The sequence below is a fragment of the Coenobita brevimanus genome, chromosome 97, assembly GCF_032717465.1.
Source record: "Coenobita brevimanus isolate Jiangsu-jjx chromosome 97, ASM3271746v2, whole genome shotgun sequence".
Taxonomy (NCBI): domain Eukaryota; kingdom Metazoa; phylum Arthropoda; class Malacostraca; order Decapoda; family Coenobitidae; genus Coenobita; species Coenobita brevimanus.
The window spans coordinates 16,972,389-16,994,076 of record NC_137050.1 but is presented as its reverse complement, the minus strand read 5'-3'; the positions used below and the strand labels follow the sequence as shown (position 1 = coordinate 16,994,076).

General features: G+C 42.4%; 1 protein-coding gene across 1 annotated transcript; it reads left to right on the top strand.

The window, feature by feature from the left end:
• Positions 1-1,540: 1,540 nt before the first annotated feature.
• Positions 1,541-20,806, top strand: LOC145413702 (uncharacterized). Its single transcript, XM_080283358.1, has 7 exons — positions 1,541-3,285; positions 4,668-4,799; positions 6,032-6,211; positions 7,608-7,738; positions 13,611-13,766; positions 19,607-19,834; positions 20,515-20,806. The coding sequence occupies exons 1-7, from the start codon at positions 1,603-1,605 to the stop codon at positions 20,750-20,752; spliced, it is 2,748 nt and encodes a 915-aa protein (XP_080139484.1). The 5' UTR covers positions 1,541-1,602; the 3' UTR covers positions 20,753-20,806.
• Positions 20,807-21,688: the final 882 nt, after the last annotated feature.

The window sequence follows — 21,688 nt, the reverse complement described above, 5'->3', positions numbered from 1 at the left end:
CAATTTTCCCACTACCTTCCCACCCACTCATCAACCCTGCCCATCCACCCCACCCTTCAATCCTGCCCATCCACCCCACCAATCCATCCACACATCCAGCCCGTTGTAGCAAATAATATGGATGTGGAATTTAAAAAAAAAATACAGTAATCGGCTGCTATGTTTCCACCATGTGCCATTGATTATTTCTAATTATTTTTAATCGTGGCCATCAGAGGCACCACATTAACAACTTCGACGAACACATCTAAATTGGTGGTAAAAAGCTGCACCTGTTACAGCTGTTTAGAGAGCTATATATGCAACACCCTCGATTTCCATCGAGGGCAGAGAGACAGGCAGACAGACAAACAATCTCTTTCATATATATTCAAATTTTTGCGCCATGTATAATGTATCGATTGTTGACTTCCTATTTAATTGAAAAATGTAAAAGTGTATCACGTAATCAATATCAATATCACACATTTCATGCGTGATGTATTAATCTATTCGAATATATGACTGGCTCTGACATGCATTATATTGCGATATGATAATGTTACAGGCTGTAATATGTGAACATAATGACAGCCCCACTAACTAGGCAATCAGGAAATCCAACTTCCTTTAAAGGCCATATCATAGTTATGGCCAGTGATTCTTTAATCTTTTAAACATCGATACGGCCAATAGATTTAGATTTAGTATATTTCTGCTATGACTCAAACATCCTCTGCATATTCAAAACTCAAGCCAGCGCAGGGACTACCTGATATATGGAAACCGAGATGAAAAGGAAGTGAAGAGACAGGAGGAAGAATTACAGAAAGATACTTTGAAAAACATAAAAGGAGGCAGAAGGAAGACAATGGTCAAACAATACGAGAGAGAGAGAGAGAGAGAGAGAGAGAGAGAGTGTGTGTGTGTGTGTGTGTGTGTGTGTGTGTGAAGCCCTATAAGAACTGCTTTTCGTCTTAACATCCACAGTATTTCCGTAAGTGTCATGGCAGGGACGTCACTGACCGACCTCACCCATTCTCACCATCGTTATTTGTCACTCTCCCCCGTTCCTGCTTGAGGCCAGTTCAGCTTCAGTCTTTACAACACTGCTTCACGGTGGAGTAAAAAAAGTGCTGCTTATTTTCTCCTCAACTGCAACACAATTCGACTCTCGGGAGGAGGCGGTGAAAGTGTACTGTGTCATTCACCCCGTACTGCCAGCTTATGATATAGTCAAGGAAGTTGAAAAGACCCAGTTCATCGGATTAATCAGAAGCAGGCATTTCTTGCTTGTATGGAGAAATAACTGTCGCACATTCTAAAGAAATATATAATGTGTCGTTCTCCCCATGCGGTGGCATCCTGTGTGAAAACGTAGCATTGCCATGCAGACGCAGTTACAGTACGTATTACAATCTCACCAACGGAACTACCACGAATGAACCAACATCATACTGATGAATGATCAGCAAAGCAGTTAGCATTGTAAAATTATTTATACACTTTAACATTAATGTCTAATGAAAGTACTAAGTAGATACACAGAAAATTTCCACTAGCCTGGCCTCCCAGAGGCACCGTACTCCACTACTCGGAACTACGCTGTATCAAACGACGATCATGCCTGGACTGCCACGTGATTCTGCAGCTCAGCATAATGCAACAGCATCATGTAATCCAACAGTGGTACGTAGGAATCCTACAGGGTCACGTGCACAAGTACTACGAGCATCAACTGCAAGTGAATCATGTGGAACCGGAACCTCTCGTGGGACAGGAGCTACACGTCGAGGCAGTGTATTCATACACAGACCAACAGTGTCCTCTGGAACTGAAGTGATCCGTGGAGTAATGCCGACACGTGGTCAGCCAGTCACACGTGGTCAATCACTATCACGTGGTCCTCGAATAGTGCCACGTGGCGGAACTGCGGCACGTGGACCAAGCTCAGTGCCCCATGGAGCTTGTGCAATGACACGGGGCCCCAGCACTGTGCCACGTGGACCCTCAGCATCACGTGGTCCCATGACTTCACGAGGTCCAACTTCAGTGACAAGAGGACCATCAGTACCATGCGGTCCCAGAGTGACACCACGTGGAGGGACAGTGGCACGTGGAGGAGCCATGGCGCGTGGTGCCAGCACAGTGCCGCGTGGACCAACAACCCCACGTGGTCCAGGCAGACTGGCTCGTGGTCCTGCCGCACCACGCGGGCCGAGAGTAATGCCGCGTGGAGTAACAGTGCCGCGTGGACCATCACTGCCACAGGGGACAGCATTGTCAGGCAGCATCCAACAGGCACTCATTGAGAAGTTTTGGGTGGCTCTCATGATCTACGATACCACGGCACCCACAGGTGCAAACGAGGCTATTGTCGACGGCGAGAGTCAAAGTGAGAGTGACAGCGAGAGTGAGAGTGAAAGTGAGAGTGACAGTGATAGTGGCAGTGCGTGTGATAGTGACGTGAGCTGGGAGGGCGCAAAAGACAGCTGTGCACTTACCAATCGACGTGACCTCTTCTCTGTCGTTATGGGGAAGAAACGTGTGAGATTCGTGGAGGAGGCGGAGGTGATGGGTGAAGCTGAAGATGGGGAGGAAGAAGAAGTAGAAGAAGAAGGAGAGGAAGAGAAAAACCAGAACACTGAGAAAGAGAATGAGGAAGAAGATCATGAAGACAAACAGGATATCATGAAGAGTCAAGAAGAGACAAACGAATCAGCAGCAAAAGAGAAAGGGAATCTGAGAAGAGAAGTTTGGGAAAAAGATGAGATGGAAAATCTGGAAGAGGAAGCACAATCAGAAGAGAAGGAAGTGAAACATGAGAAAGGATACTTAAATGAAAATGTTGATATCAAAGAAAAATTGGAATGTGCAAAAATGAAAGAGGAGACAGTGAAAGAAAAGGAGAAAGAAGTGGAAGAAGAGGAGACGAAACAAGGACCTGAAGGTGAGGAAAAGCAGGCAGAGGGACAGGGTCAGGCAGCAACACCGGAGAAGACAGCAAAGAAGAGTGAGAAGAATACAGAAGAAAGTGGCATAAAAGAAACAGAAAAAGATGAAACAGAACTAGCTGAAAAGGACGAGCAAGCGAAAACAACAGCAGATGAGGGAAAGAATAGAGAAGAGATAAGAGATGAGGGAGTAAAACAAGAAGCAGATGAGGGAGAGAAGAAAGACGATGAGACAGGAGAGGAGCAAATGAAAGAGGATGTGGGAGGAGGGGTGGACGATACTTGCTTAGAGGAGTGTCTAAAGATGGCTATCCTGGAGGTGGTGGAGGAGCTGCCTGAGGGATGGTTACTGGTAAGACATTTTTTTTTTTAAGGGGGGGGGGAGATCTTTCTTCGCGCTGACGCTCTCATATTCTTTTTTCAGTTTATCCTTCAGTGCACATCCCTCAAAAAGTATCATGCCACTGAGTTCCATGGTTTCTATGGGATCCTAAGTTGTGCCGGGTCTCTCCATGGATATTTCACTGTATTCTTATGTGTATGACCATATTTGCGATGTTCTTTTTCAGAATCATTTTTTCATTTTTTCATTGCCAGACGCCATGTATCCCAAACGGGGTGGCCAAGGGCTTAGAGTTAATTGTTTTACAGGGAGGGGCACTAATCCTCCACCAACCCCACTTGACACGTAGGGATGCCAACAGCATCTGGTGTTCCTAGGCGGTCACCCATCCATATAGTTCTCAGCAATTCCCGGTGTGCAGTTGCAAACAATACAGTTCCAATATTTGTCAAATACGAATGAAACTCTAACATGATACTCTGGGAAGCTTGTTGAGCCCTAGAGATCGCCTCGGTGGATTTCAAAAGTAACTGCTCGGTGTCTTGCTGTTCAACGTTATGAAGTGAATCAGTATTTTTGTCCGCAGCTGTATGTATAATTAATGTCCTGTCGAAACTAAGAATCATATTTGGTGGAAGAGACAGAGACAAGGGAAGAATATGCACTTTCTTTTCCATCTCCTTCTGGGAAACACGTTTCAGGTTACAACAGGAAAACAATGGTACGCTTGCTTGTGAATCCAGTCCCAGCACGACCCCCTCTGTTACCTTTAGTGATATCTGCTTTCCATATTGCTCTCAGTCCTGCATCAGTGCGACTCTCCCTCAACATAGCCCTCAGTGGCAACCACTGATACTACGCTTAATCTGATCCTCTCATTCTTTTAGTCTGGGAGATCTTTCCATCATTTAACAAAATTACCTGGAGTTAGCCAGTGCAAAAACTGAAAACCATCACCATACTGAATAAACAGGTAACTCCCACAAAAAGCGAATTCTACTGCATTTATCAACACGATACCTTATACAAATAACTAAGGCAGAAAGTCCTGTGAGTAACTGAGCCAGTCTCTGCACCCACAGTTCCCCGCGCTGGCTTGGTGGGACGGAACAAATACGCCAAGAAGGCTTAGGATTAACGTCTATCGACTGCACGACTATCATTAAGGCAATCAGTTTTTCCTAAGTCTCAACCTCCCCTTAGAATACGATCCATAATAGTTGATGTTACACCTAGGTCCCGACGTGTATTATCAAATGAACAGGGATACAGGGAAATAATGTCAAAGTGTCTGATCGGTCCAAGAATCTAACTCTGGTTCTTCCAACTGTGAGCTGGAGGTAGTCACTGGACCCTGTACGTACTAACCCCTGCACCCTTTGGTCCCCCAGGTGCAGGAAAACACCGGTGAGCTGGTGTCGTCTGTGGCCTCGCTGGTGGAGGTACAACCCCGCCCTCTGTTAGCACTGGCCGCGGCCCTTACCGCCCTAACCTTGGCACACTCGCGGCGACCCTGTGACAAGGTGACCTACCTATGTTGTACCCGTTGTGTTATATTCTATAGTCGGCCTGATTATACCTAACGGAACCGGGCCACTCACACAACTTGACTACATAGTCGGAGTTCAGGATATTCGATGAACCTTAGATATGAACTAGGAATGAGCCTTTCTGGTTACTATAGTTGGCTTGTTTTTATTTGACGAAGCTAGGCCACTCTCACAACTTAATCTTGATTTATGAAATTCGATAAATCTTTGTTATGAGGTAAGGGTGGGACTCCTTGGTTACTATAAATGGTTTCTTTTTATCTGTCGAAACTGGGGCACTCACATACAGGTATTTTGAATATTTAATCGTGGTTTCATGATATTCGATGAGCCCTGGTTATAAGGTAGGAATGAAAATCCTAGTAAAATCGACACTCCAGTCTGACCACACTTGGCCATCAACTGAGCTGAAAGTGGTGCAGTCCTGTAAAATTACATTCCAGTACTTACTTATCCATCAGATAAAGAATTTTGTTCCCTCAGCTTCAATTCCTGACTTTCGTATTCACTGACAATGTGACCATCGCACCCATATCCATTCTTCATATTTGATTATTATATCTAAGCACACTCTTCTGCCTATGTAAACATATTTTCTTACTCCACATTTTTCAGTAATTTAACTACTTCTTATCCCTTCCAACTTACGCTTCTCACACATAACCCTACAACTATAAATCAATATGCACTGCACACGCTCTTGCCGTTCCAAAACCCATGTCTCTCACTACATCAGTCATGTGAGTTCTAACGCTCGTGCAGTCCTCGTGTCGTCGCATATGCTCATTCTGGAAAACTGTTCTAATGCAAATATAAGACGGTTATACTACAACGAAAGTTCTTTCACCTTAACCTGGCCCAAATTTTCGTTCTCTTGCAGCTTATTTCACGTAGCTCAATGGTGGAAAGGAACACTACTACAGGTCAACATCTTTTCCACAACATTTACTCGTGACTAAAGTAATATTCTAGCGTTACAACTCACCATTTAAGATGGAGAGATGGTAATTATAGGTCAAGTTAGTGTGAAAAGTGTAATATTTCCTCGCAAGTCAGCTCCATAGCCCCCTCTTCAGTCATTACAAAGCAAAAAATTATATTTTTCCATCTGTTATCCCCTCATCTTGTCAGCAACCGCCACATATCATGGTTATTATTCGTAGTCATAACCATTACTGACCTGTGTTCTTTCACTGATGCATCAGGGCGCCATCACTGTGCTCCACAACGCTCACCTGCTGCTCTACGTGGCGCTCAAACTCGCTTGCACTCGCGCCCCTCCGCCCATTTCACCCGACACCCCCAGCCAACCCAGACACCAGAAGCTGATAGTGAAGGCGCTGGAGGAGGTGCTCAACTGTGAGGGATCATTTGACAGGCTCATGGTGAGTGATGTTACACCCATTTCTACCTTCAGTAGTTCTTCACCAACCCACTGCTTGCCTCAATCCCTTCCTAACACGACACACACTGTATTGTCATATCACACACATAATTTCGCCAACCTTTAATCAGCTGAACATAACAAGCTTTGTTTACATTATTTTTTCTATATCCCCCTCACTTTGGCCTAGATTTTGTCTCTGCAGCTCATTTCATGTAGCTCTGTGGCAGAAAGAGACAATGCTACGGCTCAACATCCTTTCCATAGCAGTTATTATGGCTAGCACAATACTCTTGTATTAATCTCTTGTTACAACTTAGCATTCAAGATAGGGAGATGACAGCTTTAGGTCAAATTAAAGCGAACAGAGCATATTATACTGTATAACAATAATAAAAATGTGTACACTGAGGCTGATGTGCCTTTGATCAAATATACACTTTGCAGGAAGTTTCCATGGGGTAAATAAGAAATGTCTTGAGAGAAACGGATTATCATAGAAATTTCGCAATTTTTAGCCTGTGAGATAAACCAAGAGAGTTTGAAAGAAACACGCATTATAACTGCAAAGTGAAAAATACAAGGAAAACTTTCAGGTTGATTATCGAGGTTCTCCCATATACCGAGTTCATTTTAAGAATATATTTTGGCAACTGCGAAACTAATTAATTCAGAGAAGACAACCTCTAGCTGGTACGCAGGATTAGTAGCATCAGCTGAACCTATGTGTCTGCAACAGTTTATGGCTGTCCTTATCATGAAAAAATCAGAATCGAAATATTTACGATCAGATGACGAGACGCTCGTACATGTCATGTATTCAGCAAGGATGAAAGTTGCATTCCACCTACAACGCCTTTTAGCTGATGGTCAAACAAGCTGTACGTGTATCATGAGTTTTAATGGGATGTGAACTGGCATATTGTATTTATCTGAATTCCATCATTTCTCGAGCAGCATTGCTTCATTTAATTTTATCAGTTATTGAACAGTTGTATTCACTGCATGTTCATATTCTACTGGCTAATATTAAATACTGATGTGGAAAGTGAATGCTCGAATTATCATGCACGTTGTGGTGTGGTATGGTGTGGTGCAGGAAGTTCTGTGGTGTGGCGTGGTATGATGCAAGAAGAATGATCCAGGTGATGGTGTGGTGTCTTGTTGCACTGGTGTGGTACGATGCGGGAAGCATTATGGTGCTGGTGGTGGTGTGGTGTGGTTTTGTGCAGTATGATGCAGTAACATTATGGTATGGTGTGGTTTGGTAGCATGCAAATGGTGCAGCTGATGCAAGATGTACTGTGGAGAATGCAGTAGTTTGATGCAGTATTATGCAGGTGATGGTGTGGTGGTGTAGTGTGGTGTGATGTGGTGCAGGATGTACTGTGATGCAGGTGGTGGTGCTTCTGGGGAGCGCGGCACCAGGACGAGGGTGTGGGTGGCACTACGAAACCGAGGAGGAAAGTGAGAAGATACGAGACCTTCGATTCATCCTGGACTACATCAGACTCCTACCCCAGTGCAGGTGGGTTGACGCTAATCTCTCTCTCTGTATGTGTCTTGATCTCTTACCTGCCCTTTCGATATGCTCTTTATAATCTTGCCGTGCCGCGATATCCGTTGTTCTACACATGCTTCTCGTAGGTAATACCGCTGTCCTTTGTACTGTTTACCTCTGGATCTTTTTTTTTTTTTTTTTTCAGTAGCCCCTACTTCACTCTGTCCTGGCTTTCTCAGTCCTGTTCTATTTTTCTCTGTCTTGGACTACTCAGGTGCCTTTCATTATTACTGAGAGAAAACAACCAAGCTCTCTTATACACTGTCCTTTAATCATCTATATCAAAACGCATCCACTGTACTACACATATAACACAAACTGTTCAAAATAATTATCATTTTGGCTGGATACAAGAGACCTTCAGTGTTCTCAAAGGAGGGGACTAAAAGTGCCCCACAGGAGGCTGCTTTCCCAAAGAAGACCTTGTGACACACTCTAGACCATTCTCTGATTCATCTTCTAGTAATTTCGGCATTTCCTGTCTTTCCCCGAACTTATTCTCTGTGTAACATCACCACTCCTCCTCCTCTAAGCTTCACGTTAGTTACCTCTCCCAAACCCAGTTGTCAGTGGCTAATGGCAGTAACCTCTTTTCTGTGTCCTACGTAACTGACTCTCGTTTCCAAACCAGTGGTGGATGTCTCGTGTACTGGCGCTACAACCGCACTTATTATCATGTTTTCAAACGTGAATTGTGTGAATGTTCTATACTTGGACTTTAGCTATCTTGTCAGTCTCTAACTAAATATATTTCTGTTCCTTAAATCTTACGTAACAGTGTTATCAAAAATTTTCCGGCTATCTCACTTCTAATGTGGAAGATATATTTTTTTTTCCGTACCTTCTCTCATAAACTTCAATTTTAGCCTTTTCTCCACGATGATGTAGTATGTCCCTTTAACCTGGCCTAAAACTATCATCTCTCCATCTTCAAAACTGAGGTGTAAAAAGAGATTAACACGAGTATATGATGCTAGTCATGAAGTACTACAGAAGAGATGCAGAGCCATAGTACTGTCTTATGCTGCAATTAGCTATGTCAAATAAGTCTCAAAAGAACGAAAATCTTGGCAAAGTTGAAGTACAAACAGTACAGGTGAGTCTGTTCTTGCTACAACCAGACAATTTTTACTCAGATCAGGAGGAACGTTCCATCAAACCCTTTTGCTAAAAGTCTCATATAAAATGTATAAAATCGTCTGGGTGTAGCAACAGTAAAACAAACAATACGTCGTCATACTGAAGCGAGTGAGAGATTTTAACGTTCGTCACTATTTTTGTCTCTCTCCATTCACTGATAAAAGTTGACACCAAGTCACTGTCATGTTTGTGAGATTAGATAATAGTAAAACAGTCACTACTGGTTTGAAAAATCACCCCGTATCACAAAAGCGTAAGATATCAGCCACGCAAACAAGCAAATATACAAGGAAAACCTGGGAGTGCCTGAATGTGACGCAGCTGGTAACGGATAGGAAGTTGGGTGTCATAATTAGATAACCTAATTATGCAATGGTTTCACCTGCCAACATAGTAAGACGGCACACAGGTCAGTGTGTTATCTGAGCAATGACACACGATGTTATGATTACAAAGTTTACTGAAGCATTTTTTATGGTACGCTTTTGGGATCTTAAAATACAGTAAATCAACCTGATGAAAGATGTAGACTAAATTATAACAAACATTTAATACAAGTAATGTACTATTCATTCCTGTTTGTTAAGCTTTGAAACAGGAAACGAAGTGGGAGAGAAGGGGGAGGGCAGTGTAAATGTTAAAAAAGCTCCTTAATCCTCTAGGTACGAATATATATTTTACCTGCGTCTTGAGACAACAAGTACACCACAGCAACACATGCTTAATTTCTTGCTGTAGTTCTTATTACCTCCGTCAAGGAGGTTATGTTTTTGCCGGCGATGGTTTGTTTGTCTGTCTATCTGTCTGTCAGCAGGATTACTCAAAAAGTTATGAACGGATTCTGATGAAAATTTTGTGGAAGGGTGGATCATGGACCAAGGAAGACATGATTAATTTGGGGGGCGGATCCGGATCCGGAGTTTCTCGCACAATATCTCCAAAAGTTTTCCATAAATTTCAGTAAAATTTTGTGGAAAGGTTGACAATGGACCAAGAAAGAACTTATTAAATTTGGGGGCGGATCCGGATCCGGATCCTTTTTAATGGCAATGACATTGGCGGTTGTATGCGCTCTCTGCGTGTTTTCTAGTTCTCACTGTTGTGCTTGGAGATTCCACTACCATCCTGCCGTCCCACCAAGTGTCCGCCAACCCCAAGGTCTAAGGACCGCGAAGAGTTCTCTAAACCTTGGTCAAAACCAGGCGAAGCAGAGACTTACAGAAAATCACGAGGTCGAGACCGAGGACGAGAGGCTGAGGCGGAGGCCTATCATGCGAGGCCATATGACGCCTACTCTCTCGCTCTCCACACACACACACACACACACACAGACATATATATATATATATATATATATATATATATATATATTGTATATAGTTTATATATACATATATATATATATATATATATATATATATATATATATATATATATATATATATATATATATATATATATATATATATATATATATATATATATATATATATATATATATATATATATATATATATATATATATATATATATATATACAGTATATATATATATATATATATATATATATATATATATATATATATATATATACTGTATATACAGTATATATATATATATATATATATATATATATATATATATATATATATATATATATGGAGCCTCTGTGGTACAGTGGTAGAGTATGCCTTTCGTACACGGGTGAACCAGGGTTCGAGCCCTGCCTAGGTAATAAACTTTGGGAGTGTTCACCTGGCCACGTACTGCATTGGCGGACACAAGGGGTGCTGTAGTTGAACCAGTGTCGCTTACTATATAGTAGGCTTGTACTCAGTCGGCTTGTGCGGGCCAATTACACTTGGTTCACAGACTACACACACATCCAAAGCCACTCCAACACTACAATTACACTTACAAGCACATCTCACCCTACATACAATCTCTACCGGACAGCCTAAGCCACTTGGTTGAGATGCATTGGCTGTATCGTCCCGACTTCGGTCGGGATAGGCCGGTCCTACAGTGGATACTGAAACGGCTGATGATGATGATGATATATATATATATATATATATATATATATATATATATATATATGTGTGTGTGTCTGCTGTATCAGAATATTAGGAAATATAAGTGCATACCAGGAAGCTTTAGTAAATGATATGCATCATCGCACTTGGTTTTCCACACGTCATTATTTCTAACGCGTCATCGTTGCTCCTTATCATCATTACCTGCCAAACCCTTACAACCTTACCAGCGTTTCATTCTTGTCGCGCCGTCTCCGTCTCCATGCTTTCATCCCCCCCCCCCCATCCCGCTGCCATTCCCTTCCATTCCATGCCCCACCCCCACTCCTGTGCCCATTCCCACACACACATATTTCCTCTTCGCTATTTTTCTACACATTCTTTGTCTTCATAACACTTACTAAGAACGTAGAAACAATGCGTAACCGTATACAGAATTACTGTGTTTGCATGCTAGGTACTAGTAATGCACAAAAACATTTATGACAGTCGTAGGTCAGTGTGATCACCATTTGATTTGAGCCCCACCTAATGGCACTTTTATCCCTTTCCTGAACCACGTCTCTCCTCTCCCTCCTTTACGTGTGTGTGTGTGTGTGTGTGTGTGTGTGTGTGTGTGTGTGTGTGTGTGTGTGTGTGTGTGTGTGTGTGTGTGTGTGTGTGTGTGTGTGTGTGTGTGTGTGTGTGTGTGTGTGTGTGTGTGTGTGTGTGTGTGTGTGTGTGTGTGTGATGTGCCCCTAGAACCATCAGGTGAATTTGGCCTCGGATACTTTACGAGGCCTTTGCACTTTTTACCTGGCGTCGAGACTGAGGTCAAGGTCAATGCAAGTTTTGGAGGTCAAGGCAGAGGTCTTGAAAATGTGACCTCAAGGCCAAGGCCATGGGGCCGAGGTCAGGCCTCATCCCCATTCCTGGTCTGAACATGGCCAAAAGCGGCCAGAATGAGAAGAAAGAACCTATGTTGACGTAAACAGATATAAATGGACCAGAAATATTCTTAATGGACCTGAACTTGCCTGACTGAACCTGACTGAACCCAACTGAACTGAATGGGCCTTAACGGACGTGTGTGACCCTGAATAGATGTGATGGACTCAACTGAACTTTTATGACCCGAACATTCCTATCTGGACCTAACTGAACATGAAGGACTCTTAGCTGACCTATTTTACTTGTATGATATTAAACTGATCTGAACTGACCTGACTGTTCCCAAAACTGACATGGCGGGCGTGAACAAAAATGTAAGGTAATCGATGAACCCAACTGGACCCGAAGGAACCTCAGTGACAAGAAATGGCCTGAATGGGCTTGAATGGATGTGAAGAACCTGAATCGACTTAATGTAGTGTGAATATTTCAAAATTTGCTGAACAGTTCTAAACGGCCCTGAACTAAACCTAAACTGACCTGACTGTGTGGGACTGGAAGGGAAGGAAGTGAACTGATCTAACAGGAACAAAATGAAATGGACCTGAATTACCTTGAACTGGCCTGAATGGGCCTAAGTGAACCCGATTTGACCTAGATGGGCCCGAAATAACATGGATGAATTCAACTTAACTTGCCTGAATCGTTGTAGCAGTGTTTGAAGAGACGTAACTGAACCTGTACTGGGACGCGGAATGGGTGTGATGAGAATAAATGAACCTGAGGTGGCCTGAATCCTGTACTGTACTAATTCATTGTCAACAGAATCACGAAAGAATGAAGTAACCAATTTTAATTCTTAATCTGATGGTTATGCCGGGACGATGCAGGTAAACGACCGACAAGCGTAGCCTACTTATCTATTTTATTCTTACCACAGTTGTGCGAGTCTCTTCAACACATGAAAGGTTTTGAAATTATATGTTTAACTGCTTTAGTTCCGTTACGTATTTTTCTTATTTCATTCTCTATTGCCATCACCATACGACTTTTCAGCCGAAGGTGGTGTGGTGGCAGTGTGTGTGTGTGTGTGTGTGTGTGTGTGTGTGTGTGTGTGTGTGTGTGTGTGTGTGTGTGTGTGTGTGTGTGTGTGTGTGTGTGTGTGTGTGTGTGTGTGTGTGTGTGTGTGTGCGCGTGCGTGCGTGCGTGTGTTCCCGTCTTGCTATTATCACACGATCTGACTCAGCCTAAAGGAAAAACTTTGCTGTGACGGAGTTAGAACAGTCTCCATTAACTCCACAATGCCAGGACGTCAATGTCTGCTGACTACAGGCCGTCAGTCTACGTGGTTGAAGTTTTCGTAATTGTGTTTCTTATTTCTATCAGTAGCTCAAAGGCAATGAACAATAATACGGCTTTACATCCTTTCTATAATTTTTCGTAATTAGAACCGAATTTTAGTAATAATCTCTTTTAACAGTTCAGCAATTTTATGCCTGGTTAAAGACGGACACTGCACTGAGTGATCTGCTGGTCAATTAATTCGCCCCAGTCGGTGTGATGGCCCTGCGCAGGTTCAGTTTCCAATGGGTGACTTGATTTTTAAAGTGATGTAATGCCAACATGGAAACCAGGCTGGTCATCCACCCTTAATATTGACATACATAGCATCAGTAGCATACAAGGGGATTTTTAGGCGTAATGTGCACAATAAGTCGGCAGGGAAGAGGGGTTACGAACCCTCCAAAGCCACCTGGTATACGACCCCGTGTGTGATGGTACTGTCGTTGCAGGGTGAGCGAGGTAGTCAGTGCGCCGCTGTGGTGGTGTGGGTCCTCCCCTGTGGTGGTGGCGGCGCTGGCAGACTGTCCGGGGCTGCTGCTGACCCTGCTGCAGTACGGAGCAGGGGGATCAAACCTTCACCACTACCACTACTCTAAGTGCTGCACGTACGTCAGTCCTCTACTCTCAAAACATTTCCCTCGCTTCTTTTTCTTTTTGTTTTTTTTTCGTATTACCGTACTAGAGTCTCAAAATACCTCGTTCATTTCTTTTTCTTTTTCTTTTTTTCCTGCTCTCAAAGCACCTCGTCTGTTTCCTCTTCTTCCTCTCTTTCCTATTCAAGTGGTGCAGGTATTTCACCCTCTGCTCCCACAACACCAGTTTTCCGAGAAAAGGAGGAAGGATGAGGAGAGGGATAGATACATTCTTCAGGTTCATGGAGCAAAGGGATCTTCAAGGTCTCTCATTTTTCTTCAGAAATATATGTCAATAAACACAATATTTGCAAACCTCGAAGTTTCTTGATGTTCCCAGATCTCACAGATCTCACAATCAAGTCATACACGATATTCTTTTCTGGCCACAAATACAATCTGGAAATCACTGTGATAACTGTCGCACTGTACTGCATATGGCTGAGGCTCTATGCTTCAGACTTACACTAACTTAGGTATTAAAACCATACAATTATGTGGGCACAGGAAACTATAAAAAAACAATACCACATGAATAATACTAAATATAACTGTGTAGGACTGGGAAGGGTTTGAGTAGGGAAGGGGGAGGGATATTACTCTACATTACGTACTGGGGTCGGGAGGCATGCTAAGCCACAGTGCATGACCCCATCCTCTTGTACTGCCTTCTCACCTTTCTATTCCTCACGTCATCTCCACCATTTCTCCAATGTCTCCCTGCTCTCGTGACATCACACCGTCCTCACTGTCCTCTTCCCACCATCCTAGGCCTCACACCATCACTATTCCAACACCCTCTGTTTATATTACCTCGTCCTCTCCCTGTTCTTTCTCTGCTTTCTCTTCCTGACACCACCACTCCTCCATCTCACTGCTCCCATACTGTTCTTCCAATCCTTTCCTACGTACCACACCACCACTACTCGAACAACCAGTTGCTCTCAAGTCACTCAGTCCTCCAGTTCATGTTACTCTCCTGTCTCCCCTTTCTTCACATCACTGCCGCTGCTTCTGCTCCACGTGCTGCACATCAGTTATCCCTCTGATCTCATACTACATCGTTTTCTTTTTCCTGCAGCTTCCATATTCTTTCCCTCTCTTGTAGCCTCATCCTCACTTCATTCTCCTTGCACTTCCTTTTCAAAGTCTCACTCTCTTGTTTTTGCACTCAGTCTTTATTCTTTCTATTTCTCTCTTCTTGTTCTCCGCCCTCTTCCTCGCCTCTTGCTCCTTGCACCTCCTTCTTCTTCTTTGTACCATTTTCCTTCCATTTCCTAATCCTAATGTTAGTCTTCAGTTCTGCATGCTTCTTTATTCTCTATGTGCATTTTTTCTCTCTCTCTTTGAAGCTCTTCTTTTTCTCCATCCCCTCCCTCGCACTACCACCACCACTGCCACGTCTCCAAGTGCTGACCGTTACCAACTTGCCCTCTTTTTTGCATTCATCATCAGTTTACTCCTTCCTCTCTTTTTCTCGATCTTACTCACATACTCCTCTTTGCTTCTGCCTTCTTCTTCTTCATTATTTTTCCTCCTTCTTTTGTCACGTTCCCATTGTTCACGCTGTTCCTTTCCTCCTTCCATTTTCTTTTCTTATTTTTTCCTTAATATTATCTCCTGCCTGCATCTTCGTTTTTCTTTCCTAATTTCGTTTTCATTTACCTTATTCAAATGATACAGATGGAACTGAGTACATATGAAGAACATTTCAATTTCTAGATACATGCACTGGCTCTTTTGAACACAGTAAATACATATTTCCTTGGTGACATCTGTCCTAAAACATTATAACTCTAAGAATATTCCAAATGTCTCCAATCACAGTTGCTTTCAGTGAGGGCGGCTTCAGTAATGTGAAACTAACCAAAAACAAGTTGCATTCACCAGTGGGACAAAGTCTAGTACCGTGTTCTTATGAAACAAAAGACAGCATATAACTATGACAGCGTGACTAATGACTGCATTCATGAAAACAAGAAACGTTTCTTTTTTTTTGTATCACTTAACATATCAATTAACTGGACAAGACTAAATGCACTCTGTGCAAAGTGTGCAATAATAATTTCTTTGCAATTCAATTTATCCTTAATGATCAGAAAATATTTAATTTCTCTCTCTCTCTCTCTCTCTCTCTCTCTCTCTCTCTCTCTCTCAAATATATATATATATATATATATATATATATATATATATATATATATATATATATATATATATATATATATATATATATATATATATATATATTTATATATATATATATATATATATATATATATATATATATATATATATATATATATATATATATATAAATGGTTTCCTGTACACCAGGAAACCATTTACTACGCTGGGTGGCAACCATATAACCAAATTTTGGCGCCTGGTGGTTTAGTGGGTAATTACGGCGCATCAGTCGGACAGAGCCGGTGAAGGTTTATATCCAGCGGGTGGTTGGGGTTTATTGCTCACGTAATGCCACTCAGGGATGAGTAAGCCTGGTTACTCTTATCTTAAATGTCAGGACCAACTTGACAAGCCCCGGGCTCCTACGCTCCTCATATATATATATATATATATATATATATATATATATATATATATATATATATATATATATATATATATATATATACAGGGTGGGCCAAAAGTTACTTTACCAAAATATTAATAACAGTTATAATTCAACTAAATAAAGTGTACACCAATTATATTTCCACTAAATGAAGTGTACATCAAGTTAATTAAAAATCAAGTTAAATCAAATGTTCAAAATGACCTCCTTCTTCCCCTACACAGAATTGGCACCTCTTAGACACACATGGCAAATTCTTCTTCTCAATTCATGATCATTTTTCAAGTTGTCAAATTCTGCTGTTATTCTCTTTCGATTTCTGAAGACTTATAGGCTTTGTTTTGTAAACTTTCTCTCAAATCATCCCCCAAACTGCGAAGTCACATGGCGTTAGGTCAGGTGACCTTGGACGCCACTCAACAGTACCCCTTTTCAAACCCATGTGTCGAAAGTGTTACCGAAAAATTCTGGCACATTCCTACCACAGTAAGGAGGTGCACCATCTTGCATCAACATTATTTTATCATCATCATCATCATCATCGTCCGGACCTCCTTTCCCACCCAAGGGCAGGGTAAGGAGTAGCAATGTCCAGACAGCCCAAAATTGCCCAATCCAATGGGCAACGCTTCCATTCATTCATCATTCAAGCCCCCGGAATCCTGGCTCTATCGGATACGCCGAAAACATTCACCACGTTCTGTAGCTTCACATATCGTATCCGACAGAGTCAATCCATACGCTGCCACGTTAAAAACGGGTGCCAAAAATCCCTGATCATGCACATCTCCTCACAAAATTCATCCAGCCAGCTCGATCTCCTGTCAGTTCCCTAGCGTCACCGACTTCCAAAACTCTCTTCCTCACACATTCATCCACCATATCTCTCCACCTTTGCCTTGGCCTACCTCGCCTCCTCCCTCCTTCGAATTCGCTCAGATATACCTTCTTCACCACTCTATTGTTATCCATTCTCTCCACATGACCATACTATCTCAGTACACTCTCTTCAATTCTGGTGTCCACCGACTTCCTCCGCATCTTTCACGAATCACATTATTTCGTATCCTATCCACCCTCTGTACTCCACATACATTCCTCAGCAGTCCCATCTCCACTGCTCTTACTCTTGACTTTTCATTTTCATGCCACACCATAGTCTCACATCCATATGTTAAAGTTGGCATTAACATTCCTTCACGTAAGCCTTGTGCAGCTGCAACACTCAAGCCTCTGTTTCATATCATGGCCTTCATTGCACCAGCTACTTTTCTTCCTTGTGTCACTCTACTTTCAACCTCCTTTGCACATTTTCCTCTCTTTTCTATCACTATACCCTTGTACTTGAACTCTCTCACCAATTCCAGTCTCTCTCCATTTACTGTTACATTGCACTGGGAGTCACCTTCTCTCTCAATAACCATCACTTTACTTTTCTCTACATTTACTCTCAAGGAAAGACGCTTACAGACATCAGCAAAACTCTGCACTAGCCTACCAAGTTCTTGTTCGGTACTTGCAAGCAATACTGCATCATCAGCATACAACAAATTTGAGACATTCCATCCATCACCATTTATTACCAATGCCATCCCTTTCTCTATTAATCGTGTTTTCACTTCTCTCATCACCCCATCCATATATACATTGAACAACCATGGGGACATCACACAACCCTGTCGCACACCCACACTGATTGTGAACTATTCACTTAGATGCCTACTAACCCTGACACGTGTGTGTGTGTGTGTGTGTGTGTGTGTGTGTGTGTGTGTGTGTGTGTGTGTGTGTGTGTGTGTGTGTGTGTGTGTGTGTGTGTGTGTGTACCTTATTATTACAGAGTAATAGACAATTGGATGCAGCTTACAAGTTTATGTAAATGGATCGAATATTCTGAATGCGATGCGGGAGCTCATCATAGGAGCCTGTAATCACCATAAAAACTTGTAAACAGCTGAGAGGAAAGTGTTGATATGAACGGACTTCCTGATGGACAGCGTTAGCCATTTACTCTTTTCAGTCCCGCGGTCATATTAATTCATTACTGCTACCTCTTGATTTTATTTACATTAACAGAGATTTCTCAAACGCAGGAGTTAGATGAGGCCTTCATTATCATTAACTCTTTCGATCCGATAGTCTTTCCGAGACAGAGTTAAGGAGTCTGATAGTAACAACAATAATAAAAAACAGACGTAATCTTAAATGTCGGGACCAACTGCCTAGTCCCGGGCTCCTACGCTCCTCATGGGGCTATGTAGGATTGGATGATGGATGGATGGATGGAAAAGACGTAACCGGATTCAAGGGGTTTGTGGTGTGTAACTGGCTAACTGCCCGACTGACAAGCAGTGGGTGAGCGCTATGCTACAAAACGATTACTGAAAGCTGAGTATAACAAGAGAGAAGAAGAGAGTAATTCAGAAGTACTGTAGTGGCAGTCTGGGGGTGGGGGTGGAGTTCAGTCAGTAACTGGCAACGATAAGACAGTCCTTCACTAACTAATGGGTTAGTTTCACACTTGTCGAAGAGCGACTAGTTTTGTCAATCAGTCGCTACTCTTGAGTTTCAGCTGATAAACTGATTGATACCAATATGCCTTACAATTGTGTTCAAGTTATTATATCTCATTATATTCTAAAGGGAAATGAAAAGAACAAAATCAATAAATAAAATTACAGCGTACCTATCACCGGCTGGGGTGATCACCCCGTGGACCGCCCCAGTAGCGTGGGATAAGCCAGCGAGTGTTAATTTAAGTCTTTGTCGTAATGTATGATATTCTTCTGTGGGGTCTGGGAAGTTGTGTCCAAGTGGAGGATCTGGGCAATGTGACTGACAATGTGAGTGTACTATGCTTCCGGCCAACACCTGCCGTGTTACCTGCCACTGTCCTTGCTGTTGCTACAACTTAATATTGTAATGGTTTACAGATAATATTAGGGACATTTCTTTCTTGTTAAAATTTTTTATTGCAAATCATTCTGAGAGCAATGACAACCAAGTGTCCTGACATTTCTGTTTCTGCGTATTTCTTTACATGACTACGCATCAGTAAATTTAACCCACGGCAGTCTGCACTCCACTATACTTGGGAAATATGCTAAAGAACATAAGGTGAAATAATATTTCTCCACAACAGAAAAATCTCCATATTATGATGTACATATCAATAGCAAATCAAAGGTAAGAGCAATGACAACAGATATAATAAGTTGTGCTCATCTCTGTACAGAAATGGCATCTATCTTGCCATCACGTACCTGGTGCGACGCCTGGAGGGTCAGCTATGTCCTCCCTTCTCCCTTGACCTGCCGCAGGACTCCCATCAAATCCCCCCCAGGGACTTACAACAGGAACCACCGCAGGACCAACTCCAAGACAAACAGCAGGACAGACCACGCGGTGCCCCCGCTGACCTCCTGGCCAGAGCCGGCCACTCCAACACGGCAACCTGTTTGAGGTAACACCATGCTGTTGTTTTTGTTGTATCCTCAGGTTCATCAGGACGTGCACCCCGTGAACTGCGGGCTAGAGTTACCCATCTCCTGCAGTTTATCATTCTTTTTTCAAGTGATAAGGAGGTATAGGACATTTGTTGAATTCGGCAGTTATATTCGTGCTACAACAGGAAGGCGTCCCTCTCCAGCACCACGTATCACCATACATATATAATACACACATATATATCTGTATCTATCTATCTATCTATCTATCTATCTGGATAGACAGATATATGGTTAGAAAGAAGGGCAGCAGAAAGCTGCCTTGAGCATCACCGAGAACTTGATAAGTGATCTTTTTTTTTTTTTTCCTACAAAACCAGTACGTATCATAAATATTTACACTTCATTAGCCACGTCGAGAGTCATTATAAGCAAGTTTATAATTTCAAGAGGATTTCTGTGCACCCATACTGAGACAGACTCCTTCCTGCAGAGAATGATACGAGTTCCGATATGGCAAGGTTATGCATATTTCTACTGTACTTGGAGAAAAGAACAATATTACGTTGCCAGTGGACCGTCATAATAAAGACATGTGCAGAAAGTACTCCTCAAGACACCCAAATTGCAGCCGTTATATATCAGGCTTAAAGGTGACACTTGTCAGGTCATTGAAATTATATTCTCCTGGCTTCAGATACCTGCTGAGGGCCGTGCCACGAGTGCCCGCCAAAATGCTACGTGACCAACTCCTGAGCAGCGATCCCCCCACCCTGCTGCCCCGCCGCTGCTGCCTGGACCCGCCCTCCCTTACCCACCTGGCCAGAGTAGCAACCCGGGATCTCCTAAGAGCCCAAGACCTCTTGCCTCACGTCCTGGCCTCCCTGCCTGTGCCTCAAACACTAAGGGACTACCTCAATCTCCTTAAAGACTAGCGTAGTAGACTAGTAGGCAACAGCTATGAAGGCCGAAACCTATGAAACACTGTAGCCAGGCTTGGTATTTTTTGTTGCCTCATTTTTTGTGCTCACTCTGTGTTGAGAAATGTATAGTTTGGTTCAAACATTTTTTTTTTTCTCTCTCTCTCGCTCTTCAGTGAATCAGGACAAACGAAAAGAATACGGAAAGTACACCAAGTGGCCCATACTATGCGGCTCTTGTTATGGGTATCGGGCCCCTTATATGAACTAGGTTTTAGAAGAGTAAGAGAAGGGTATCAATTAAGAAGTAATCACTCTCCCCCCTCCCCCGCCAAACCCACTAGGAGAAATTGGGTTCCACAGTCCTCTTCTTCAAATGAAAGGGAGGAGGAAGGGGGTCCATTTATATTCAATAGCTGGGATAACAATATATATATATATATATATATATATATATATATATATATATATATATATAAAATTGGATGTTTGTGTGGAGTTCTCCTCTGGAACTGCATGATGAAACTGTACCGATACTGTCATGGGAGATGGAAATGGCCATGTTAAAGTTACAGGTTATAGGTGCATTTGAGGTGAATTTCGGACAACGGATGAAAGTTACATTCTTATGAATGACAATTTTAATGGAATGGATCTCTTCATGTACAGTATGGGACAAATGTTCGCCACCTTTTACACTGCATTTACTTAAGACTTAGGAAGGTTCGTCATTTTCATCCCTCATGCATCATATGAAAGAGAATTATATATGGGCAGAGAAACTTGCCAAGTCCCTCTCAGTTTAAGAATACTAGACAGAATAGGAAAGTGAAAGCACGCAGATGTGCAACAGCCGGCGAACTTTGATTCCTGATTATACGTCAGCCCAACACAGTGCCGAAATACTGTAAAGCAGACCTACTGTGTAATGAATAAATGAAAGGAAATAAC